The sequence below is a fragment of the Xiphias gladius genome, chromosome 6 (assembly GCF_016859285.1).
Source record: "Xiphias gladius isolate SHS-SW01 ecotype Sanya breed wild chromosome 6, ASM1685928v1, whole genome shotgun sequence".
Lineage (NCBI taxonomy): Eukaryota > Metazoa > Chordata > Actinopteri > Istiophoriformes > Xiphiidae > Xiphias > Xiphias gladius.
In genome coordinates this window covers 22,791,799-22,808,355 of record NC_053405.1, presented here as the reverse complement: position 1 = coordinate 22,808,355, position 16,557 = coordinate 22,791,799, and the positions used below count along the sequence as shown (strand labels likewise).

Sequence of the window (16,557 nt, the reverse complement as noted above, 5' to 3'; positions counted from 1 at the left end):
TGCAAGCAAACATTCCTGGTCAGTTACTGGGCAGCGTTAATGTTGTATTTCTAGCGTTTATCATCACAATTAAAGTTCATTACTGCTGTGATAACTCTCCTTCAAAGTCGTAGACCTCTAACTGACACTTGCCCTCCCATGTTGTATTTCATTTAGTAACAGTAGCCATGCACACACCGCTGCGGACGATGTGCTGCTTTGTGATGACATGCTGATGTGAGTCTTGGAAAGATGAGGGAGGGATGGCTGTAACCTGTGCAGCGATACACCAAGTGATACAGAGAGCCAGCACCGCGGCCACGCTAGAGATGAGAGCTTCCTCCGCCACCACACACTGAGAGCTGGACTGAACGCATTAGGTTAGGCGCTCCATCTCATGGCCAGAAGGAGAATAGCACATTTAATGTAATGCCTGTTAGAAAACAGTTTTGATTGTGAGCAAGTCAAATCTACTGCTTTTTTAAAAATTATTATTATTATTTTTAAATCCATGTATCAGATAACCCATCAAATAAAAATTTGTGAAAGACTGAAAAGGTCACACAGCTGAGATACTGCTGATATTTTAACTGATCTTTTAAACTTTATGTGGTGTAATTCCAAGGAAATACAGAATCTGTACACTATATTGCCCATCATAACTAATGAAACAGCCTCAATTTGGATTGTATTTATGACGTTTGGATGACATGACTCATCATCCTTAGCCCATAATATGTGATATGCTGTCTTTTACTTTGATTTGGGAGCAACTGAAACGGAAAAACAGCCTTTTTCATCGTACTATGTGGTGTAGTTCAGAAGATACTAAAGGCTCCTGTGTCTGTAAAAGACATAAGCTTTGTTTTTTGGTATGAATAAAAGTGAAAGTACAAACAAACCCACCTGAAAAGAAAAATAGCCGGGTGTATTCTGCCCTGCATGATTTGGTGAAGAGTAAGACCAGATATACATCAGAGACAACAGTATGAGGAAATGATAGATGAGAGATGGCATAGAAGAAGTCAGTCTCAGCTGCTGCAGTCCCAGTAATGAGGAGGCTGGCAGTTTGGAAAATGGTTGCTGTACAGTCACACAGACACGGGTCAAATAGTTTTTACATATATTTTAGAATTTCTTTCAAGGTGCCTGCAGCAGTAGATGTACACCATTTACACCCTGTGTCATCTAGATTAGCAAGGTATTTTCATTTATGTTGTTGATCACAGAAAACTGCTGTAAAAACATGGCGGAAAGAAACACATCTCGCAAGATTAGGCGACATGTAAATGTGAGACTCATAATTTTAAAGTGGATTTATTATAGAGCCACAGTTGAATTACAGAGTAACAGGATCATTGCTGCCAGGTGAGAAGTTAAACCACTGGAGGTCAGCAAAAACAAGGTGTTAAGTTACTCTTTAAAAAAAAACAAGGATACACCAAAAATAGAAATTCTCAAATAAAAACCTCAGGCTCAAACATGTTTATAGAGGCATTTAATAATGTGTTTGTCTTCCCTCATGCAAGCTGCGAATGTTAGCATGGCTAACTAGCTTACTGTTTTCTGTGGTAGCCCAGATTTACGTCCAAGACCAAGGGCATTTCATACTATGTTATTTTGTGGGTTATTTTATGAAAAATTAAAAAAAAGATTCACAACCAGCACATCCACTGTGTTGTATTTCCTCACTGTGTGGGAGCTGGTCTTGGATGCTACTATATCAGAGGTTAGGCTAACGTTAGCGACTCTGTCCTGCTCTGTTTTTTTTACACTCTAACAACAGCAACCAAACTTGATATCTGAGATACTCTTACATTCGCCAAACACATCGGTTTGTCCTCATCCTATCTGCCTTTTTTTGTTGTAATATTAAAAGTGAAACATTGTTTGAGAATACAAACAATAAAGCATAAACCTAACCTCTCATTCTGAAATTAAAATTGTCTTATAATACTCATAACACTAGAACTAACTAGTTCTACACTGCAAGACAAGAACAGTGCTTTTACTTTTTTTTTTACAATTTCTGTGCCTTCTTCATGGACACCCCCACATCAGTTGGTGACAATGCTGACTTGTTCTCTCACATGTAGCTTTATCAATCAAATGGTCAATTCAACATTTTTTTTGTATCTTTGGAAACTTTGAATAGAATTTCAAATGAGGTTCTGTGGGTTTCAGCGAAGCTTGTTGGTACTGTATGACTTTTAGGCCAAAGGGTATGAGGGGTCAGAGATGTTTCATTACATATCATTAGTCTTCAGGGCATCTATTGATGCTCACAGAATCAACCACCCTGGACTCTGTCTCAAAAGCAACAGGCCTTCCATTGACTTTCACATTTCGCAAGCAGCCCACAAACGGTGTGGACACTGGGACTTGGCTGTACTCTATTGTCCCTGAATGGGGAAAAGGAAAAGCAGAAAAAGAATATTCTGGTCAGGGCTATTTCATAAAAGCTGATATTCTTTGACAGACAGTCTGTGAAATCCTTGATGGATTTACCTCCAATGAAAAATGAAACAAGTCTTGAGTGTGACATGGATGTGAAGGGGACAGCTTTCTGCTCAGACATGGAGTCCACCACTAGTTTGAGAACTTCATGTTGTTCGGACACTGATGGACAATAACACAAGAATTTAACATTTAGTACCACTCACATATGGTCAAGTTCGTGTAAGGTTGTCAGCATGTGAAGTCATACCTGTGACCACGTGAAACTTTCCATCACAGAGGCTTTCACGAGGAGTCACGGAGAGACTGACAGCACCGTTACCCTCGCTCACTTCGACACCCACCTGGTAGAAGACTCTAGTCAGTAGACATGGTCATTTAATGCAACTTTTCTGATCAGCTGTCACCATTCATTCATTTACCTTGTTTTCCCTTAAGAACACATTAAGGCTGGCCTTGGCACTTCGCGCATGGAAAAGAAGACCCGTCAGGTATTGAGGACGCAGCTCAAAGGACAACACAAAGTGGGAACCAACAGTGAAATAATTATCTAGAATAGAAATATTCTTCATTAGCTTTGACAGTTTGTTGTAACTTGCAATACATCGGGATCTACAAAATACAACATCAAACCTAAGACGATGTGACCACCGCCAAAGTATGTCCCAATCTCTGTGAGCCCACTGGAGCAGGGTAAAGTTTTGTGGCTTGCCTCAGGTTCCCCAACAGCTACCTCGTTCATTTTGAAATCCCGTATACAGCCAGTAACACTCTTCATGGGAATGTTGTGTCCCTGTGGGAGGACCAGGGGAGAAGTGAGGGTCATATGTAAACGAACATGGGAAAATGTGTGACATGGATGTTAAATAATCAAACAGTGACCGCAGTTTGATACAGACTTTTATGGTTCCGCTTTTCGGATCACCTCCCAGGTACACGGGGTTGTGCAGGTCTAAAGATGAGCCCTCATTGTTAGGTAAGTGACCATCAGTCACACGGATTTCATCAACCAGCAGATGAAAAGTGCTGTTCTCCACACTGAACTGAACCTACACACACAGAGACAATCTGTCACACAGACACAGTGACTCAACACAAGTCATTAGCATAAAGACGTCAACCAAACAGATTTTAGGTCACTATCACTGTAACATACAGGAGACTGAAATGATACGACCATTTGTCGTGAGCACAGAAATGTGCAGTAATTGACCGTTCACTAAACACTGCCTGCAAACAGTGATTGCCTATTCACAACTTAGCAGCTGGATTTCTCCCATTGACAACCATTATAAAAGAGACATCTGTAAAATTTAGACATGACACCTTTAACACCTTTAATAAGGTCAATATTGCTCTTTGTTTTATACATTTTTAATCCATCGATGTTTTGCATTTGTACAGCTATCCCGTAGCGTTAGAAAAGCTAGTTTTGTGTGTGTCCTTGACCCAAGCGGGAACGCGAGGGCAGGGGCCAGAAGGGGCCAGCAGGGGCCAGCTTTTTTGTCTTATGTTCTTGGTGAGGGGTGTCAAGGGTGTTCAAGGGACACATGCCAGAGTGGTGAGCATGGGGCTGCTTTAAAGAGTTTGTAAGGTGGTGTAAATTTTTAAGTCTGTAAACTGCAAACACTAGAACGCCCGGCTACTATTAAAGTAGTAACCTTGTGTAGTAACTTAATTTCCAAAGTCAAGAGGCATGATGTTTGCTAACTGTTTTATTTTGTAAATTAAGTAGTTAGCTAACAGATAATTTTTTTTCCCTGACCAATCTGTTGCAGGTTAAGTCAGAAGAACATCTGTTCATAAGTGGAACATGCACTGAAAAAGGATCTTAAATCTGCTAGAGACAGTTGTTACCCAACTCACAGTGTTAAAGCTAGCAATAGCTTACATCTTAGCTACAGCTGCGGGAGACGGTCGTCATTTCAGCCGATGAAATCAACGGTCAATGGCTAGAATTGAAAAAATCTACCTCTGTTAACACTGTAAACTACATGCATGCGTTGCAAGATTGAAATTTTAATCGGCGCATCAGCAGTAACCAAGGGGGGGGGGGCTTAGGGAATGGTCAGGTACCCTGTGCCAGTTCCCGTCGTTGCTCCTCCGCTGGTGCTGGATGATTCTGTTTTGCCCCAGTGACATCTTGATCTTGCCATTGGCCATGTACAGAGCCAGCAGGGGTACGACTCCTCTCCCTGCCACATGGAGGATCAGCCCTTTGGATGACTTTGTCTTGACATCAAGAGAGAAGTGAGGCCTGAGACACAAGCGGAGCACCACAGTGAATTCTCTTTTACCGTTCATATGAATGAATAGATGGATGGATGGTTGGATGAATGAATTAAAAAAGTAATGGAAGCTTTTATTAGACCCCAACCACCATTACCTGTGATTGAGGTCCTGTTGTGGCAGGGTGTAACTGAGCCAGCTGTGTTCATCATAGAGCTGGTATTCACCACGGTGTGCTTGCCGGTGTTTACACTGGGTGCCTGCGGGAGCCTGAATCTGACAGCAGGTAGAGAAATGACCTGCATCATTATCTAGTAGTAAAAGCAACAGGAGAATTATTGTGGTGGTGTGGAAATGGTGGTTTCTTGTGCTCACAGGTTCGTGTTTCGGGCGCTTTTTCAGCATGGGTGCCGGTAAAAGCTCGGTGTGTGGTGGGCTTTGGAGACTGCCCAAGCCAGGAAAAATGTCTCCCGTTTGTGAAAATGAGCTTAGATCAGCAGGTATAAAGCTCTGCTCAGGCCTGTGTCAGATTAGAGATTTTTATAAAACATCGATTAATGTTATCATCGGGAAAAAAAGACCATACCACACACCATCTATATTAAAATAGCTGTGCAATTTAAACAATGTTCTGATGTATCCAAACCTCCTGGTATAAAGATTAGCGATGTAGCCTTTGAATTTCTCTCCTTGTGAATTTTGATCCACTGGCCTGATATGGTGTGAATGTCCCTGAATCACATTTACATTATCAATGTTGAGCTCCAACCTGAGAAAATCATCACAGCTTTAGCATTGGGCTTTTTTAAATTTTAATTGAGGTGAAGGTACAAATGGTAACAAAAGGAAGAGACATCTTACCCTGTTGGCCTCCTCACTGCAGACAAGTAGTGCCAGCTTCCGTCACTGTATCTCTTATCAGACTTCAGGGTATAATTATTGCTATTAAATACTATATAGCCATCAGCCAGGGACAGCTGAAGACCATGGGCAGAGGTGGAGCCCTGCAGAAGATGAGAGAATATTAATAGAGTCATCGCGATCTGTTGATTCCCGTTTAAAGCTGGGTGAGAGGCATGCAGGGTTCACCTGAGAGCTGCTCCTGAGAAAAGCGCCATGTCTGACAGTGGTCCTGAAGCCCAGGGAGACTCTGACCGGCAGTTCATCCGGGACAAACAGGGAATCGATGGGCAGAGCTGAGTACAACGTAGCTGCACGAACACCCTACACACGCAAGAAACACACACATATTACATTCCTATGTCTAAATGCTGTTCTCTCCATTACTTACTTTACTACCTTTCTTTAAATAGATATGAAAGGAGAAAACTGAATGCATATATTTTAATAATTCATTTATTTACTTCTGCTATTTTCATCTTCAAACACAACATTCACTTTAAACTTTGGCATCTGAGCTTTTAATTTAAGCATTTACATTTAAGCTTTTTGATTTTCCACTTTGCAATTATAAATTTCATTTTTCATTTTTACATTGCCAATTCACAATATTATTTTGTCATCCCAATTTCCCATTTCCTTCTTCGGTGTCTGTTTTTCTTTTTTAACATTTAATCACTGCATGTTAAATAAGAATAATTTATTTTCCATTTTCTCTTTTCATTTTCCATTTTCCTCTTAAATTTTTAATTCTAGGTAAAATTACCCTCCATACAGTGGTTGCTGTTTAACAAAGGTTACAGTGTCACATCCTTTTTTGAAAGTATTGATCCTGTGATAGATATTCTAAGGCAACGTTCATTCAAATACATTCAACTCAGAGCAGCCATGTATCACGTTCATCGCTTTTTGGCAGTTTACCAGTAGTGAGACTGGACATCCGTGAGAGACACCCATCGTCCTGTTGTACTCAACGATCTCGCCGTCCACTCTCAGTTGATCCACGCAACCTCTCAGCGGTGGAGCTGTGATGTTGTGCCTGTCATTCAAACACATAATAGACAGGAACCAGGGCAAAGGGCTAGTCTGACGGGCTAAAGCTGTGAATGCTGCATGTAAAACAGGTTACCTCTGCCTGAGCTGTGCCGGTAGACCTCCGACATAATAAGTCATGTAGTCTGTATGAATGTGATCTATGGAGATTTGCTGTGGTCCATAGTGCACCGTAATTCGGTCTGCAGTAGTGATTGCAAAGGTTTGTTGCTGAGAGAGGAAACATACTTTTAGTAAAATCATGCATTCAGAAAACTTGCACTGCTTCATGTTCATGGAAACTAACTAATTTTAGATCATCTTACAAAGAGAGACACTTTTTCAGCACTTTGAGCTCTGAGCTCTCGACCCGCTTGTTGTCCCTGAAGCATCAGGTAGCCTCTCTCCACAAACACACAGAAAAAAGACTCCTGTAATACATAAAACACAATATCAATTGCGTGTATATTTGTAGAGCATACAGCTCTGCACACTAAGTATTTGACTGGTGCTTCTGTCCAATTCAATCTGAAACATCCTACTTGATTTCCAATGTAGAATAACAAGGCGTCTGTCTCTCTGCTCTTCGTGCCAAATTTGTACAGTCTTCTCTTTTTCTCGTCCGGCACCTTTATGAACGCCATGCGGTAACCTGTTCCATCATAGTAATCACATACCTCTGAATGGAAAATCCTAAAGAAATTAAGAATTATTTAATCATTATTGCAATTGCAACAACAAACATCTCTAAACATAGTAATCTTTTTAAACCATACTTAATAAGAGGCTGCTTTGCATCCATATTGACTGCATGCTTGTAGTTGAACAGGCAAACAGGATTGTCATTTATGTAGGAGAGTTTCATTGCTCCTCTGTATTTGGGGTAACGCAGCTCCACTGGAGGCTAAAAGAATCAAAGGAAGAGAGACTGAAAATGCCAGCATGTCATGAATGAATGAGTTCAATGCGAATATTTTTGTGGCACTGGACAACCATATTTTCATCAATGGTAGGTTAATGATTAGTCAAATTTCTGGTTCATTTGTTATTGTCAAAGCTCATTTCTGGCCCATAGCCCCTAAAACAAAACCCCAATGCTCGTAGGTATTTCAGCTTACTCCCGTTGCCCTCCGTCTGAGCTTTTTCTCACAAAAGGACTTCTGTACTCTGTAGCTCTGTAACTTTCGACTACATCTTTGCTCTAAATTGCTCAATTGGACTTTATAGTTTGTATCAGTTACGTATGGAAGCCTATTTCTGCCAAGAAAAGAAACAAAAATAAACAAAAAGTTAGACATGATAAAAATAAAAATGATAATGGTAAGTAAAAGTTACTATTATGTGCACAGTTCTAAATTTACCATTGACTTACCAAGTCAACATTATGAGATTTTGAAGTACTGAGTCAAAAGTATGCAACATGAAATCAAAATTCTGACTTACTATGTCAAAATGACAGAATACAGTACTAACCCTAAATTAAAATGTTAAAACATTTTAAAACAGATTCAAATTATGAGATAAATTAGCTAAAAATCCCAATTATTATTATATCATAATTTTAACTAAGTAATTCAGAATTATGACTTAGTAGGTCAAAATTATGAATTATGATATAAACATACTTTTTTTTCTTGTCTGGTGGAAATGGGCTTCCAAATGCATAACACACTCTCATTCAAGTCGCACACTGGCTGCTTTTCTGGGTTAGGATTTGGGTTTTGGGTATCTGAGATTTTTCAGTTCCCACTGGTTGCCAATACAGAGCAATAAAAGCCTTGTCTGATAGTCCCTCCTTCTCTTTCTACCAGTGTGAAAATTAAATACATGCCGGCATAATGAAATAATAGGACTGACTGGTTACCGTAAAGTTGTCAGGATAGCCGCCCACGTAGACAACAACACTGTCTGGATCCAGGTCAAGGACGCCAGTCATCGTGTTTGGACGGTTATTATTAGGAGAGAGGCTGATGGGCTTCTGTGATGTGAAGCTCCGTGTGATGTTAATTTCGGCATCTTGGTAAACTCTGCAGGCATTGTCAACACAGAGATAATCAACATGTTGATTACACTTGTTGGAGGAGGAAACTGTGAGGGCTGTACTTTCCCGACAGAAAGTTTAGAAAAACCGTGCTCACTTTCCAAACTTGGGTCACATGTATGGAGTACCTGTGAAATATAACCCTGTCAAAGTTGGAGGAATTCACATCGGTGGTTGTCGTTATTTGGCTGGTTTCCACCTCATGGACAACTCCACCCAACTTGTAGACACAAATCAACACATTGTTTTTGATAGCCATCCCAATGTAGTCACCAGAAGCCTGTACATCAAAGAAGAGCATGACAGACAAAGAAAAACATAGATATTAGGGATTCTGTCACTCAAAATGACTCCCGACGACTTGCGAAAGACAGATCTTTCTGTACAGGAAGGAGGCACACTCACGTCTTTGTTGCCCAAGTAGAAAACGAAGAGTTTGGCATGTCTGTGTTTGACCTGCTGTCGCCTTCGTCTGTGGTTAGCCTGGGAGGGATTGCTTTTATGGTGATTGAGAAGCAGATCGACAGCTGTAAACGTTTTTATGTCCTCAAGGTTTCTTGGAGGACGAAGCTCAACGTGACCTTTTCCGTTGAAAGTGGTGGCAATGGAGAGCTGTAAGAAGATCCATGGAAATATGGATTTATTAAAAAAATGTTTTGTTGTTTTTAACTTGTTATATCTGTTTTTAGCCACTTGGACATATTAGAAACAGACTGTGAACCCAACACTGACATATTATTTTGCCTATATACACTTCCAAGAGTTACGGAGCTACATTATCATTCATTTGGGGCTATGTTTCTGGCCACTTTATGAATACTCCCCTGCTCTGTTTGTGGTCTCCACCGACTCCTGCATTAAAGGATAAAGATAAACCTGCAGTTCACATTGCAAACCCGTTCGGTAACAGGAATCCAGCAGCAACAGAGCAACATTAGTTTTATTTGGAGTCACTCTCCTGACCCACCTGACCTTTTTTTTTTTAACTGAAAACAGCTGCCTGGGTTAGGGTTAGTGATGCGATTTGTGAGAATGAACTGAAACAGTAAAGTTATGGATTGGAGAAGGCAAAACAATCGGCTGAAAGACGCTTTAAAGCCCCATAGAGTTGAGGAAAAAAGCAGAGCGAGGTGATAATTCTCCATCAGTTCATCACTATGAGTGACCTCTTTCCATTGTTAATGTAAAAATATTGATTATAGCTGCTTTGAATCAAAGCTGACAGGTAAGAAACAACAAATTAAAAATGATGCTTTACTCTGTTAACAAAGTTTCTTGTCTCCTCTATCACATCCTTGATTCTCCTGATGCCTTCTGTCATGTTGGCACTAGGAGGCACCTTCCTGCTGAGAGCCTCAACTTGAGCGAGGTTGTCCGTCAACACAGGGAGAGCTTTGTTCAAGTTCTTCACTGAAACAGACACAGAAAATAAACCAGATTTCAAAAAATGAAAGGAAATAGCTACTGTTATATGTTAATGTTATATTTTGACAAGATATTCCTACAATTAAATACTCACATGCCTGTTCTGCATCGCTCAACATATTGTCCAAATTCACGCTGACATTAGTCAGAGTTATTCTTTCCACCTCCCGGCTGATATTCCTCAGTCTCTCTGTTATATTTCTGACTGTAGAGTTAGACGCAGAAGCAGCCGTTTTCGCAGACTCTATCAGGACTTTTCTGCCACCTGAAATCAAAAGGCACAGTGCATAAATCTGCCATTTCATGTCTCCCCTGCAGCAAGTTTCGAGTGATCCACCGACCTCTTCTGATCGTTTTGAGGTCATCTCTGATGGTTGAGATGCCCATTCTCAGTGATTCCCCCTTCTTCTTTTGCTTCTTCACGCGGTCTTTGTGGGTGTTCACTGTATGTGAAAGCACTGTTCAAAAGAAATTGAAAAGCGTTTCATTCTTGCACGATCAAAATTAAAATAATCATATGTGACTGGTTACAAATGATGCCTTTTACACACTTTTAAGGTCACTCTGCCTGTTGGTGGCTTCTGTTCGTAAATTAGTTGAATTATCTCTGAGTCCCTCAGCCCTGTTGACCAGACTTCCCTCCTTCACATCCAAATTTACAGTAAGAGAATCATATTAATATTTTTGATAAACATTACAATGACTAAACATTTGGGTGGTCATCAAGCATGTTTGATGGCCCGTGAGTTACCTTTAAGGCTTCATCAGCAGCCTCTCTGGACTGATTTGCTGCCATCTCTGCCTTTTCTATGGCATTTATGATGCTGTTATAATCTCCTATACCCAACATACTGAGCAGCTCAGTACCACTGGTAGTATTGTGAACCACTCTGCAACAACATACAGGACGGTGTTTTAATGTCAACATAAACACAGTTGTCTGTGGTGTTTATCTAAATGATATCTATCCTCCTTCTTTATTTCTTCGTCTTTAAACTCACTGTTGAATTTCTGCTGCAACTCTGCTAAGCTGCTCTGCATGCTCCTCAGCCTTGGTTACAGTATCCACCTTGGCCATAGTTTGGAAGATGTTATTAGACTTCTTAGAGAGTTCCCGTCTGCCGCCATCTAGTTGAGCTGCATGATTCTCAAATTCCTGCAAGTTACACACGATAACCTCAGTTTGCACAGTCCAAAACTCGTCTCGTGGAATAACGGTGGTAAAAGATGACAGCTTACTTGTTTAATCACCTCGAGCATTAAGGAGATGTCGGTAGTATTTTTTAGCAGATTGCTAGTCATTTCCGTCACAGGAAGGAGCGCGCTTTGTTCTGTCTCCATCTGAGGCATATAATGAACAAAGATAGGTGAGGACGTCAGCGTGACACTCCAAAAAGTTTAATTTTTTTGTACATCCAAAACGTATGCTACGACAATCGACAGCTGTGTTTCACACCACCTGCAGATGTTGTAGTGTAGCATGACTCTTTAGGTTAAGGCCCTGTGTCCTGTCAACTCTGTCCTCTGCTTCTGACAGCAGCTCGGCCAGTTCCCTCAGAGAAGAGTCTGAGACCATCAGAGGGTCTGCAGTCTGACTCGGTACAGCTTGGATGGTTTCCAAAGGAACTGTCATGTTGTCCCTGATTAAGTTCAACACTGAGGAGGACATGCAGATTTTGGACATATATCTTAATTATTGGATATCAGCCAATCAGTGTCATCCAATTCTCATATGATGGAGGATCCTTTGTTCATTGGTTTAATCCTTCAGTCATATTTTTTGTTCTTCTGTTCCTTTAATGTATCCTTAAAGGACTAGTTTGACATTTTGGGAAATATGTGCTAAGAGTTAGATGCTTGGCTCAGAACAACAACTGCAAATATCGGTAAGCAACTAGCCTGGCTGTTTATGAAGTAACAAAATCCACTCCTTTAAAGTTCACTAGTAAACATTGTGTCTTGTTCTCTTAATAGAGTCTCTGCTGATAGCTTGGCAACCTCATGGTGACAACAGAAATTAAGTAACTCGGTGGAAAAATAGTCCAGCACCTGCTGGTACGTGGATTTTCTTGCCATTGAAAAGTGACACACTAGCTATTTCCCCCTGTTTCCAGTCTTTACGCTAAGCTAAGTTATCTGGCTGCTGGCTGTAGCTTCATATTTACCATACAGACATGGGAGTGGTAATAATCTTCTCATCTAACGCTCAACAAGAAAGCAAAAAAATCATATTTCCCAAAATGTCAAACTAGATCTTCATCTTAGAGTTCAAAATCAACGATTTTTGTTTTAAAACTATTGATATTTTCTTGTATTTAAGTGCTGATGAGAAGGTTAAAAATCTTAGATCAGCTTTTGTTTTGTTTTTTTTAATCAAACCAAGACGACAAGTGATAAACAAATGTATTTGTTATAGTTGGTTGCGGCTTTAAACGTTGGAGAATATAATCTTTGAAAGTGGGCTGACCTGTGTATAGTGCCCTCTACTTCATATCATTGTGAAGTGAATGTGGTTCGCATTAGAGTGAGGAGCTAAACACCAGTGTGACCTGCCTCTGCAGCATTTTACCCATGAACTGAACATAATTTGTATGCAGGGGGAGAAACCAATAAATGAATTAAAAACTTCTCACAGTCGTTTGCCTCCTCCTGCTCGCTGCCCTCGGCGTTGGGCCTCCGAGCAGAGCAGCCTCTCTCGCTCATTTCCTGCACGATGTGCTGAGCCGCCTCCATCATCCTGACTTTGCTGTTTTCAGAGAGAGGGATGGATCCTCCAGGTTTCATCTCAGATAGCTGCGTTATCAAATCTGACAAACCACAATAACAGAGATAGCACTGTTGATGACACATCTGGCGCTGAGGCTCACTTTGACAGAAGCAATCATTCAGTTTCCTGCACAAGTCCCACACAGAGTGCGGGAAATATCAGAGAGTCTGAGATTACTCTGCAATGCCATGACAATGTAAACACGAGTATTCATAATTGAGTATTGTACCTGGTATTGCTGTGAGGAGAGATTCAGCTTCAGAGAGAAGATCAACTGCCTTCAGCTTTCCTCCATTCACATTCTGCAAAACCTTCTCCAGATCAGATTCAGTTTGAAGTGTCTGGAAAGTTGATAATAAGTTTTTGAAAAATAGAGTCAGGACTTCTCATGTGTTTCCAGCTAAGCTTCTGTTGACCGTTTACACTCTGCACTACTAAGATTGTTCATAAAACTCTGGGTTGGGAGCATTATGAACTGCACATTTTATGGTTCCTTGCTTTAAGAAGTCTTTCTGACATGCAATGTAATCAGTCTTGAAAATACCTCCTGCAGTATTCAAACAATAATTTACATTCACAAAACTATTTATTAAAAATTGGAATGATCCTCCTAAACTCCCGATTGAGTTTCCCTTTGACTAAATGAGGACAATTCAATCCAGGTACCTCGTCACTCAGTTGACTCAAGTTGTCTCCGACAACATTCACATCTGCTTCCAGCTGTTCGACCTTTGGGTCCAAGTGTCTCACAGCAGCGCTGTAACTCTCAACCAGAATCTGGAAAACAGGGGAGATGAGAAGTACTCTGAACACAAGGAAACATTATCATGTGATACGGATTTGTTGGCAAAGGCTTTATAGAAAATGTCTTAAAGGATAGCTAATTTAATCATAAAGATACTTAATAACTGCATGTCCCAGTACCTTGGTTTCAGAGATGTTAGCCTCCAGGTTGTTCAGCCTGCTGCGTGAACCAGGGCCAAGACTGATGTTCTGCAGCTGCTGCTTCAGCCAAGCCATACCATCGTCCATCTTCTCCAAGTCGACCAGTAAAGCATAAGTGCAGCTGTCACTATCTGTCAGTAAATGCAAGTTGAGGATGAAACACAAAATCTGGTTAGTTCTCGATTTTCAACACAAACTCTCCATGGCAGTGATCACCACAGCTGCTGTTACCAGATGTGGCACACTCTATTAGAAGGAAAGAATATCAAGATGTGTTCATATCTGAACAAACTGTTGTATAATGTCTTCTGTCTTGGGCTTGGAGAAGTTTATACCAGAAAACCTGTGTTACAAACTCGGGGACTGGAGTTAACATGGATATTAATCAGGCGGGCTGAAAAAAGATGTTATTGGTTGCATTATAGGAAATGTAGGATCAGGTGTTCTTGGAGCCTGACCCATACTAGGGAATAAAAGTCATAATATCTTGGCCTCTAACTTAGATTTTGATCATTGTCTTTTTAATCTGTCCCTTGTGATTCCCCCAAACCTTATAGAAATACAATATCAAATCACTTACCCCTTTAAAACATAGTAACTGCTTTTGTATTTGTGTGAAAAGGCATATTAACCTCCAGTTAGAGAACCACAATTGTTCAAAATGCCATCCCCCCAGATGCAGGGCTTGCAGCTGCCTCCATGCACCACTGGATTGCCGTAGTAACCATGTGCACATCTTAAAGAGATGAAAAACAAGAAGGAAAGAGTTGCTTTTAAATTTTTATACTTCTAAGTACAGACCCGCATACTAAAAAAATGTATGTGTCATTTTATGTCATTGAGCAGTGGACAATAGGGATTAGGATGCGACATTTTGATGCACTAATGATCGTAGCGCTGACATGTAAGTGATATATGTGGTTGGTTATATAACACTGATTGGCCTGAATACAAACCTCTCACATCTGGCGCCACTGTAACCACGTTTACAAAGGCAGTCAACCTCTCCAGAGCCGATGTCCAGACAGGCCAAGGCAAAACTAAGAAAGAATAAATAAAATCTTCACACTGATCCAGAAAAATATCATCTGATCTTGTTGGAGCTAGATTATAAAACAGAGACTGACTTGTTCCACGTGTAGGGACATGGACAGGCACGGCAGGTCCTGTTGGCTGGGTTTCCATAATAACCCTCTTTACACCGTTCGCAGCGGTCACCGGTAGTGTTGAACTGACAGTTCTGGAGGTTTGTTAGATGAAACACAACGTGAAAAACATGTTTCTTCTGGCTTGGCAATGTGGCTGGACCTGCCACGACCTTTAAGCGTGCTGTAAATCAGCAAATAAACATGTGCCATTGTCTGTGTAGATGTGAGTAAACACCAACCACACAGTTCCCTGTATGCTCATCACACTCATTGGAGAGCCCGTTGCAGCTGCATGGCACACACTGACCCCTGTATGGTCGGGTCCATTCTCTGTAGAAGCCAGAGCCGCACTTCTGTGTTGGACATAGAGAGCTGAGCAGACGACTATGGGACAATCAACACAAGCAAAACACCCCACCAGCACTCACCTGGTTTGGAGAAGTCTGTTATCAGAAAATAATCACGGTGAGGTGATGTGGTCATACACACAACGAACAGCATGTGTTGAAAATGGGCATATACAAGGCCATTATGTACCCTGATTAAGGTTTGGACTTTCAAGGCTGAGCTTAGGATGCTGTAAAAATATTTTTTACAACTGGGATATAAAGAAATGTGTGTCTGATAGTGATTGTGGTGTTCTCTAAAGATGTATTAGTAGCTTCATACCCTCTTATCAAAATAAAAAATTGAATCAGAATGATTTATTGACCTTGTTTTGCACCGCAGCATTCGCCATAATCGTCTTTCTGAGAAAAGGTGGAAAACAAACATACAAATACCACTATGAACAACAGAAAATCCAACAAAGACCTGCATTACCTGAGTAACAGCAGCCGCTGCTTGGTTGATGAAGGAAGGATCACAGAGCTTTTTCGTGTTGTGTGTCTTCTCATGGATCCGAGTGTGTCTGTCATGTTTCGGAGCAGAGGGACAAACCAGAGCAAAGCAAAGCAAAACCAACCATACTACACCAAAAAGCCAAGAGCCTTTCCAGTGCATTCTAAGCTATTCGGTGACTCATGTGAGTCTAGCACTAAAAAAAAGCCCTTTTCCTCCTCCTCTTCAGGTAAACCCTGAGCCCTCAAGGCGACCCTTGAAACTTTTTATGTTAAACTCATGGAGAAAAGCTGCACTGTGAGAAACAACAAGCATAAATGAAAAAAGGCTTTCACTAAGGCAGGTTCAAAGCTCACTGAGGCGTGGTTGCACTTGCAGACATCAAGGTCTTTAAGAAGCAGTGGAGCTTGTAAGTAAGTGAACTGTGTATGGTTGATCAAGAACATGCAGAGCATGTGACAAAATACTTTATTATCAGTCAGTATTTTAAGGTAGCAATCACTGAATGTATTTTTCTATAGAGTGTGTTTCACTTTGTATTTTTATACTGTTTGTTGCACATTTTAAAGTGAAGTTCATATTATAAGAGTAGTCTGTTACATGCAATGAGAAGATTTTAAGCATTAGCTCCACGGTGCACAGAGTTAACACGGTGATAGTACTGACCTGTAACAGAGAGAATGCATTGTTCACAGTTTGAACTCATATCCCACACTCCCTCACAGAAGACAAAACACTTAAGAGTTTACTGATATGCGCGCAAGCACAGAGGTCTTGAACGCAGGTGGCAGAGC

General features: G+C 40.8%; 1 protein-coding gene across 5 annotated transcripts; it reads right to left on the bottom strand.

The window, feature by feature from the left end:
• Positions 1–1,219: 1,219 nt before the first annotated feature.
• On the bottom strand, positions 1,220–16,120 carry lama3 (laminin, alpha 3). Of its 5 annotated transcripts, none has more exons than XM_040127819.1 (37): positions 15,746–16,120; positions 15,163–15,276; positions 14,903–15,015; positions 14,732–14,815; positions 14,408–14,511; positions 13,755–13,906; positions 13,497–13,607; positions 13,060–13,171; positions 12,697–12,870; positions 11,523–11,719; positions 11,303–11,404; positions 11,065–11,219; positions 10,815–10,953; positions 10,615–10,705; positions 10,405–10,521; positions 10,158–10,328; positions 9,897–10,048; positions 9,044–9,250; positions 8,767–8,918; positions 8,462–8,624; positions 7,374–7,501; positions 7,140–7,290; positions 6,924–7,028; positions 6,695–6,828; positions 6,487–6,604; positions 5,755–5,889; positions 5,527–5,669; positions 5,312–5,434; positions 5,041–5,185; positions 4,823–4,941; positions 4,513–4,693; positions 3,336–3,485; positions 3,070–3,229; positions 2,859–2,986; positions 2,687–2,780; positions 2,488–2,598; positions 1,220–2,381 (listed from the first exon to the last, which is right to left on the bottom strand). In XM_040127819.1, exons 1-37 carry the CDS (start codon positions 15,923–15,925, stop codon positions 2,236–2,238), a joined length of 5,061 nt encoding a protein of 1,686 aa, XP_039983753.1. In that variant the 5' UTR covers positions 15,926–16,120; the 3' UTR covers positions 1,220–2,235. The 5 variants fall into 5 exon arrangements, with proteins under 5 accessions (XP_039983753.1, XP_039983757.1, XP_039983754.1 ...); XM_040127823.1 differs by having other exon boundaries at positions 9,044–9,121; XM_040127820.1 differs by having other exon boundaries at positions 11,315–11,404.
• Between the last annotated feature and the right edge of the window lie 437 nt (positions 16,121–16,557).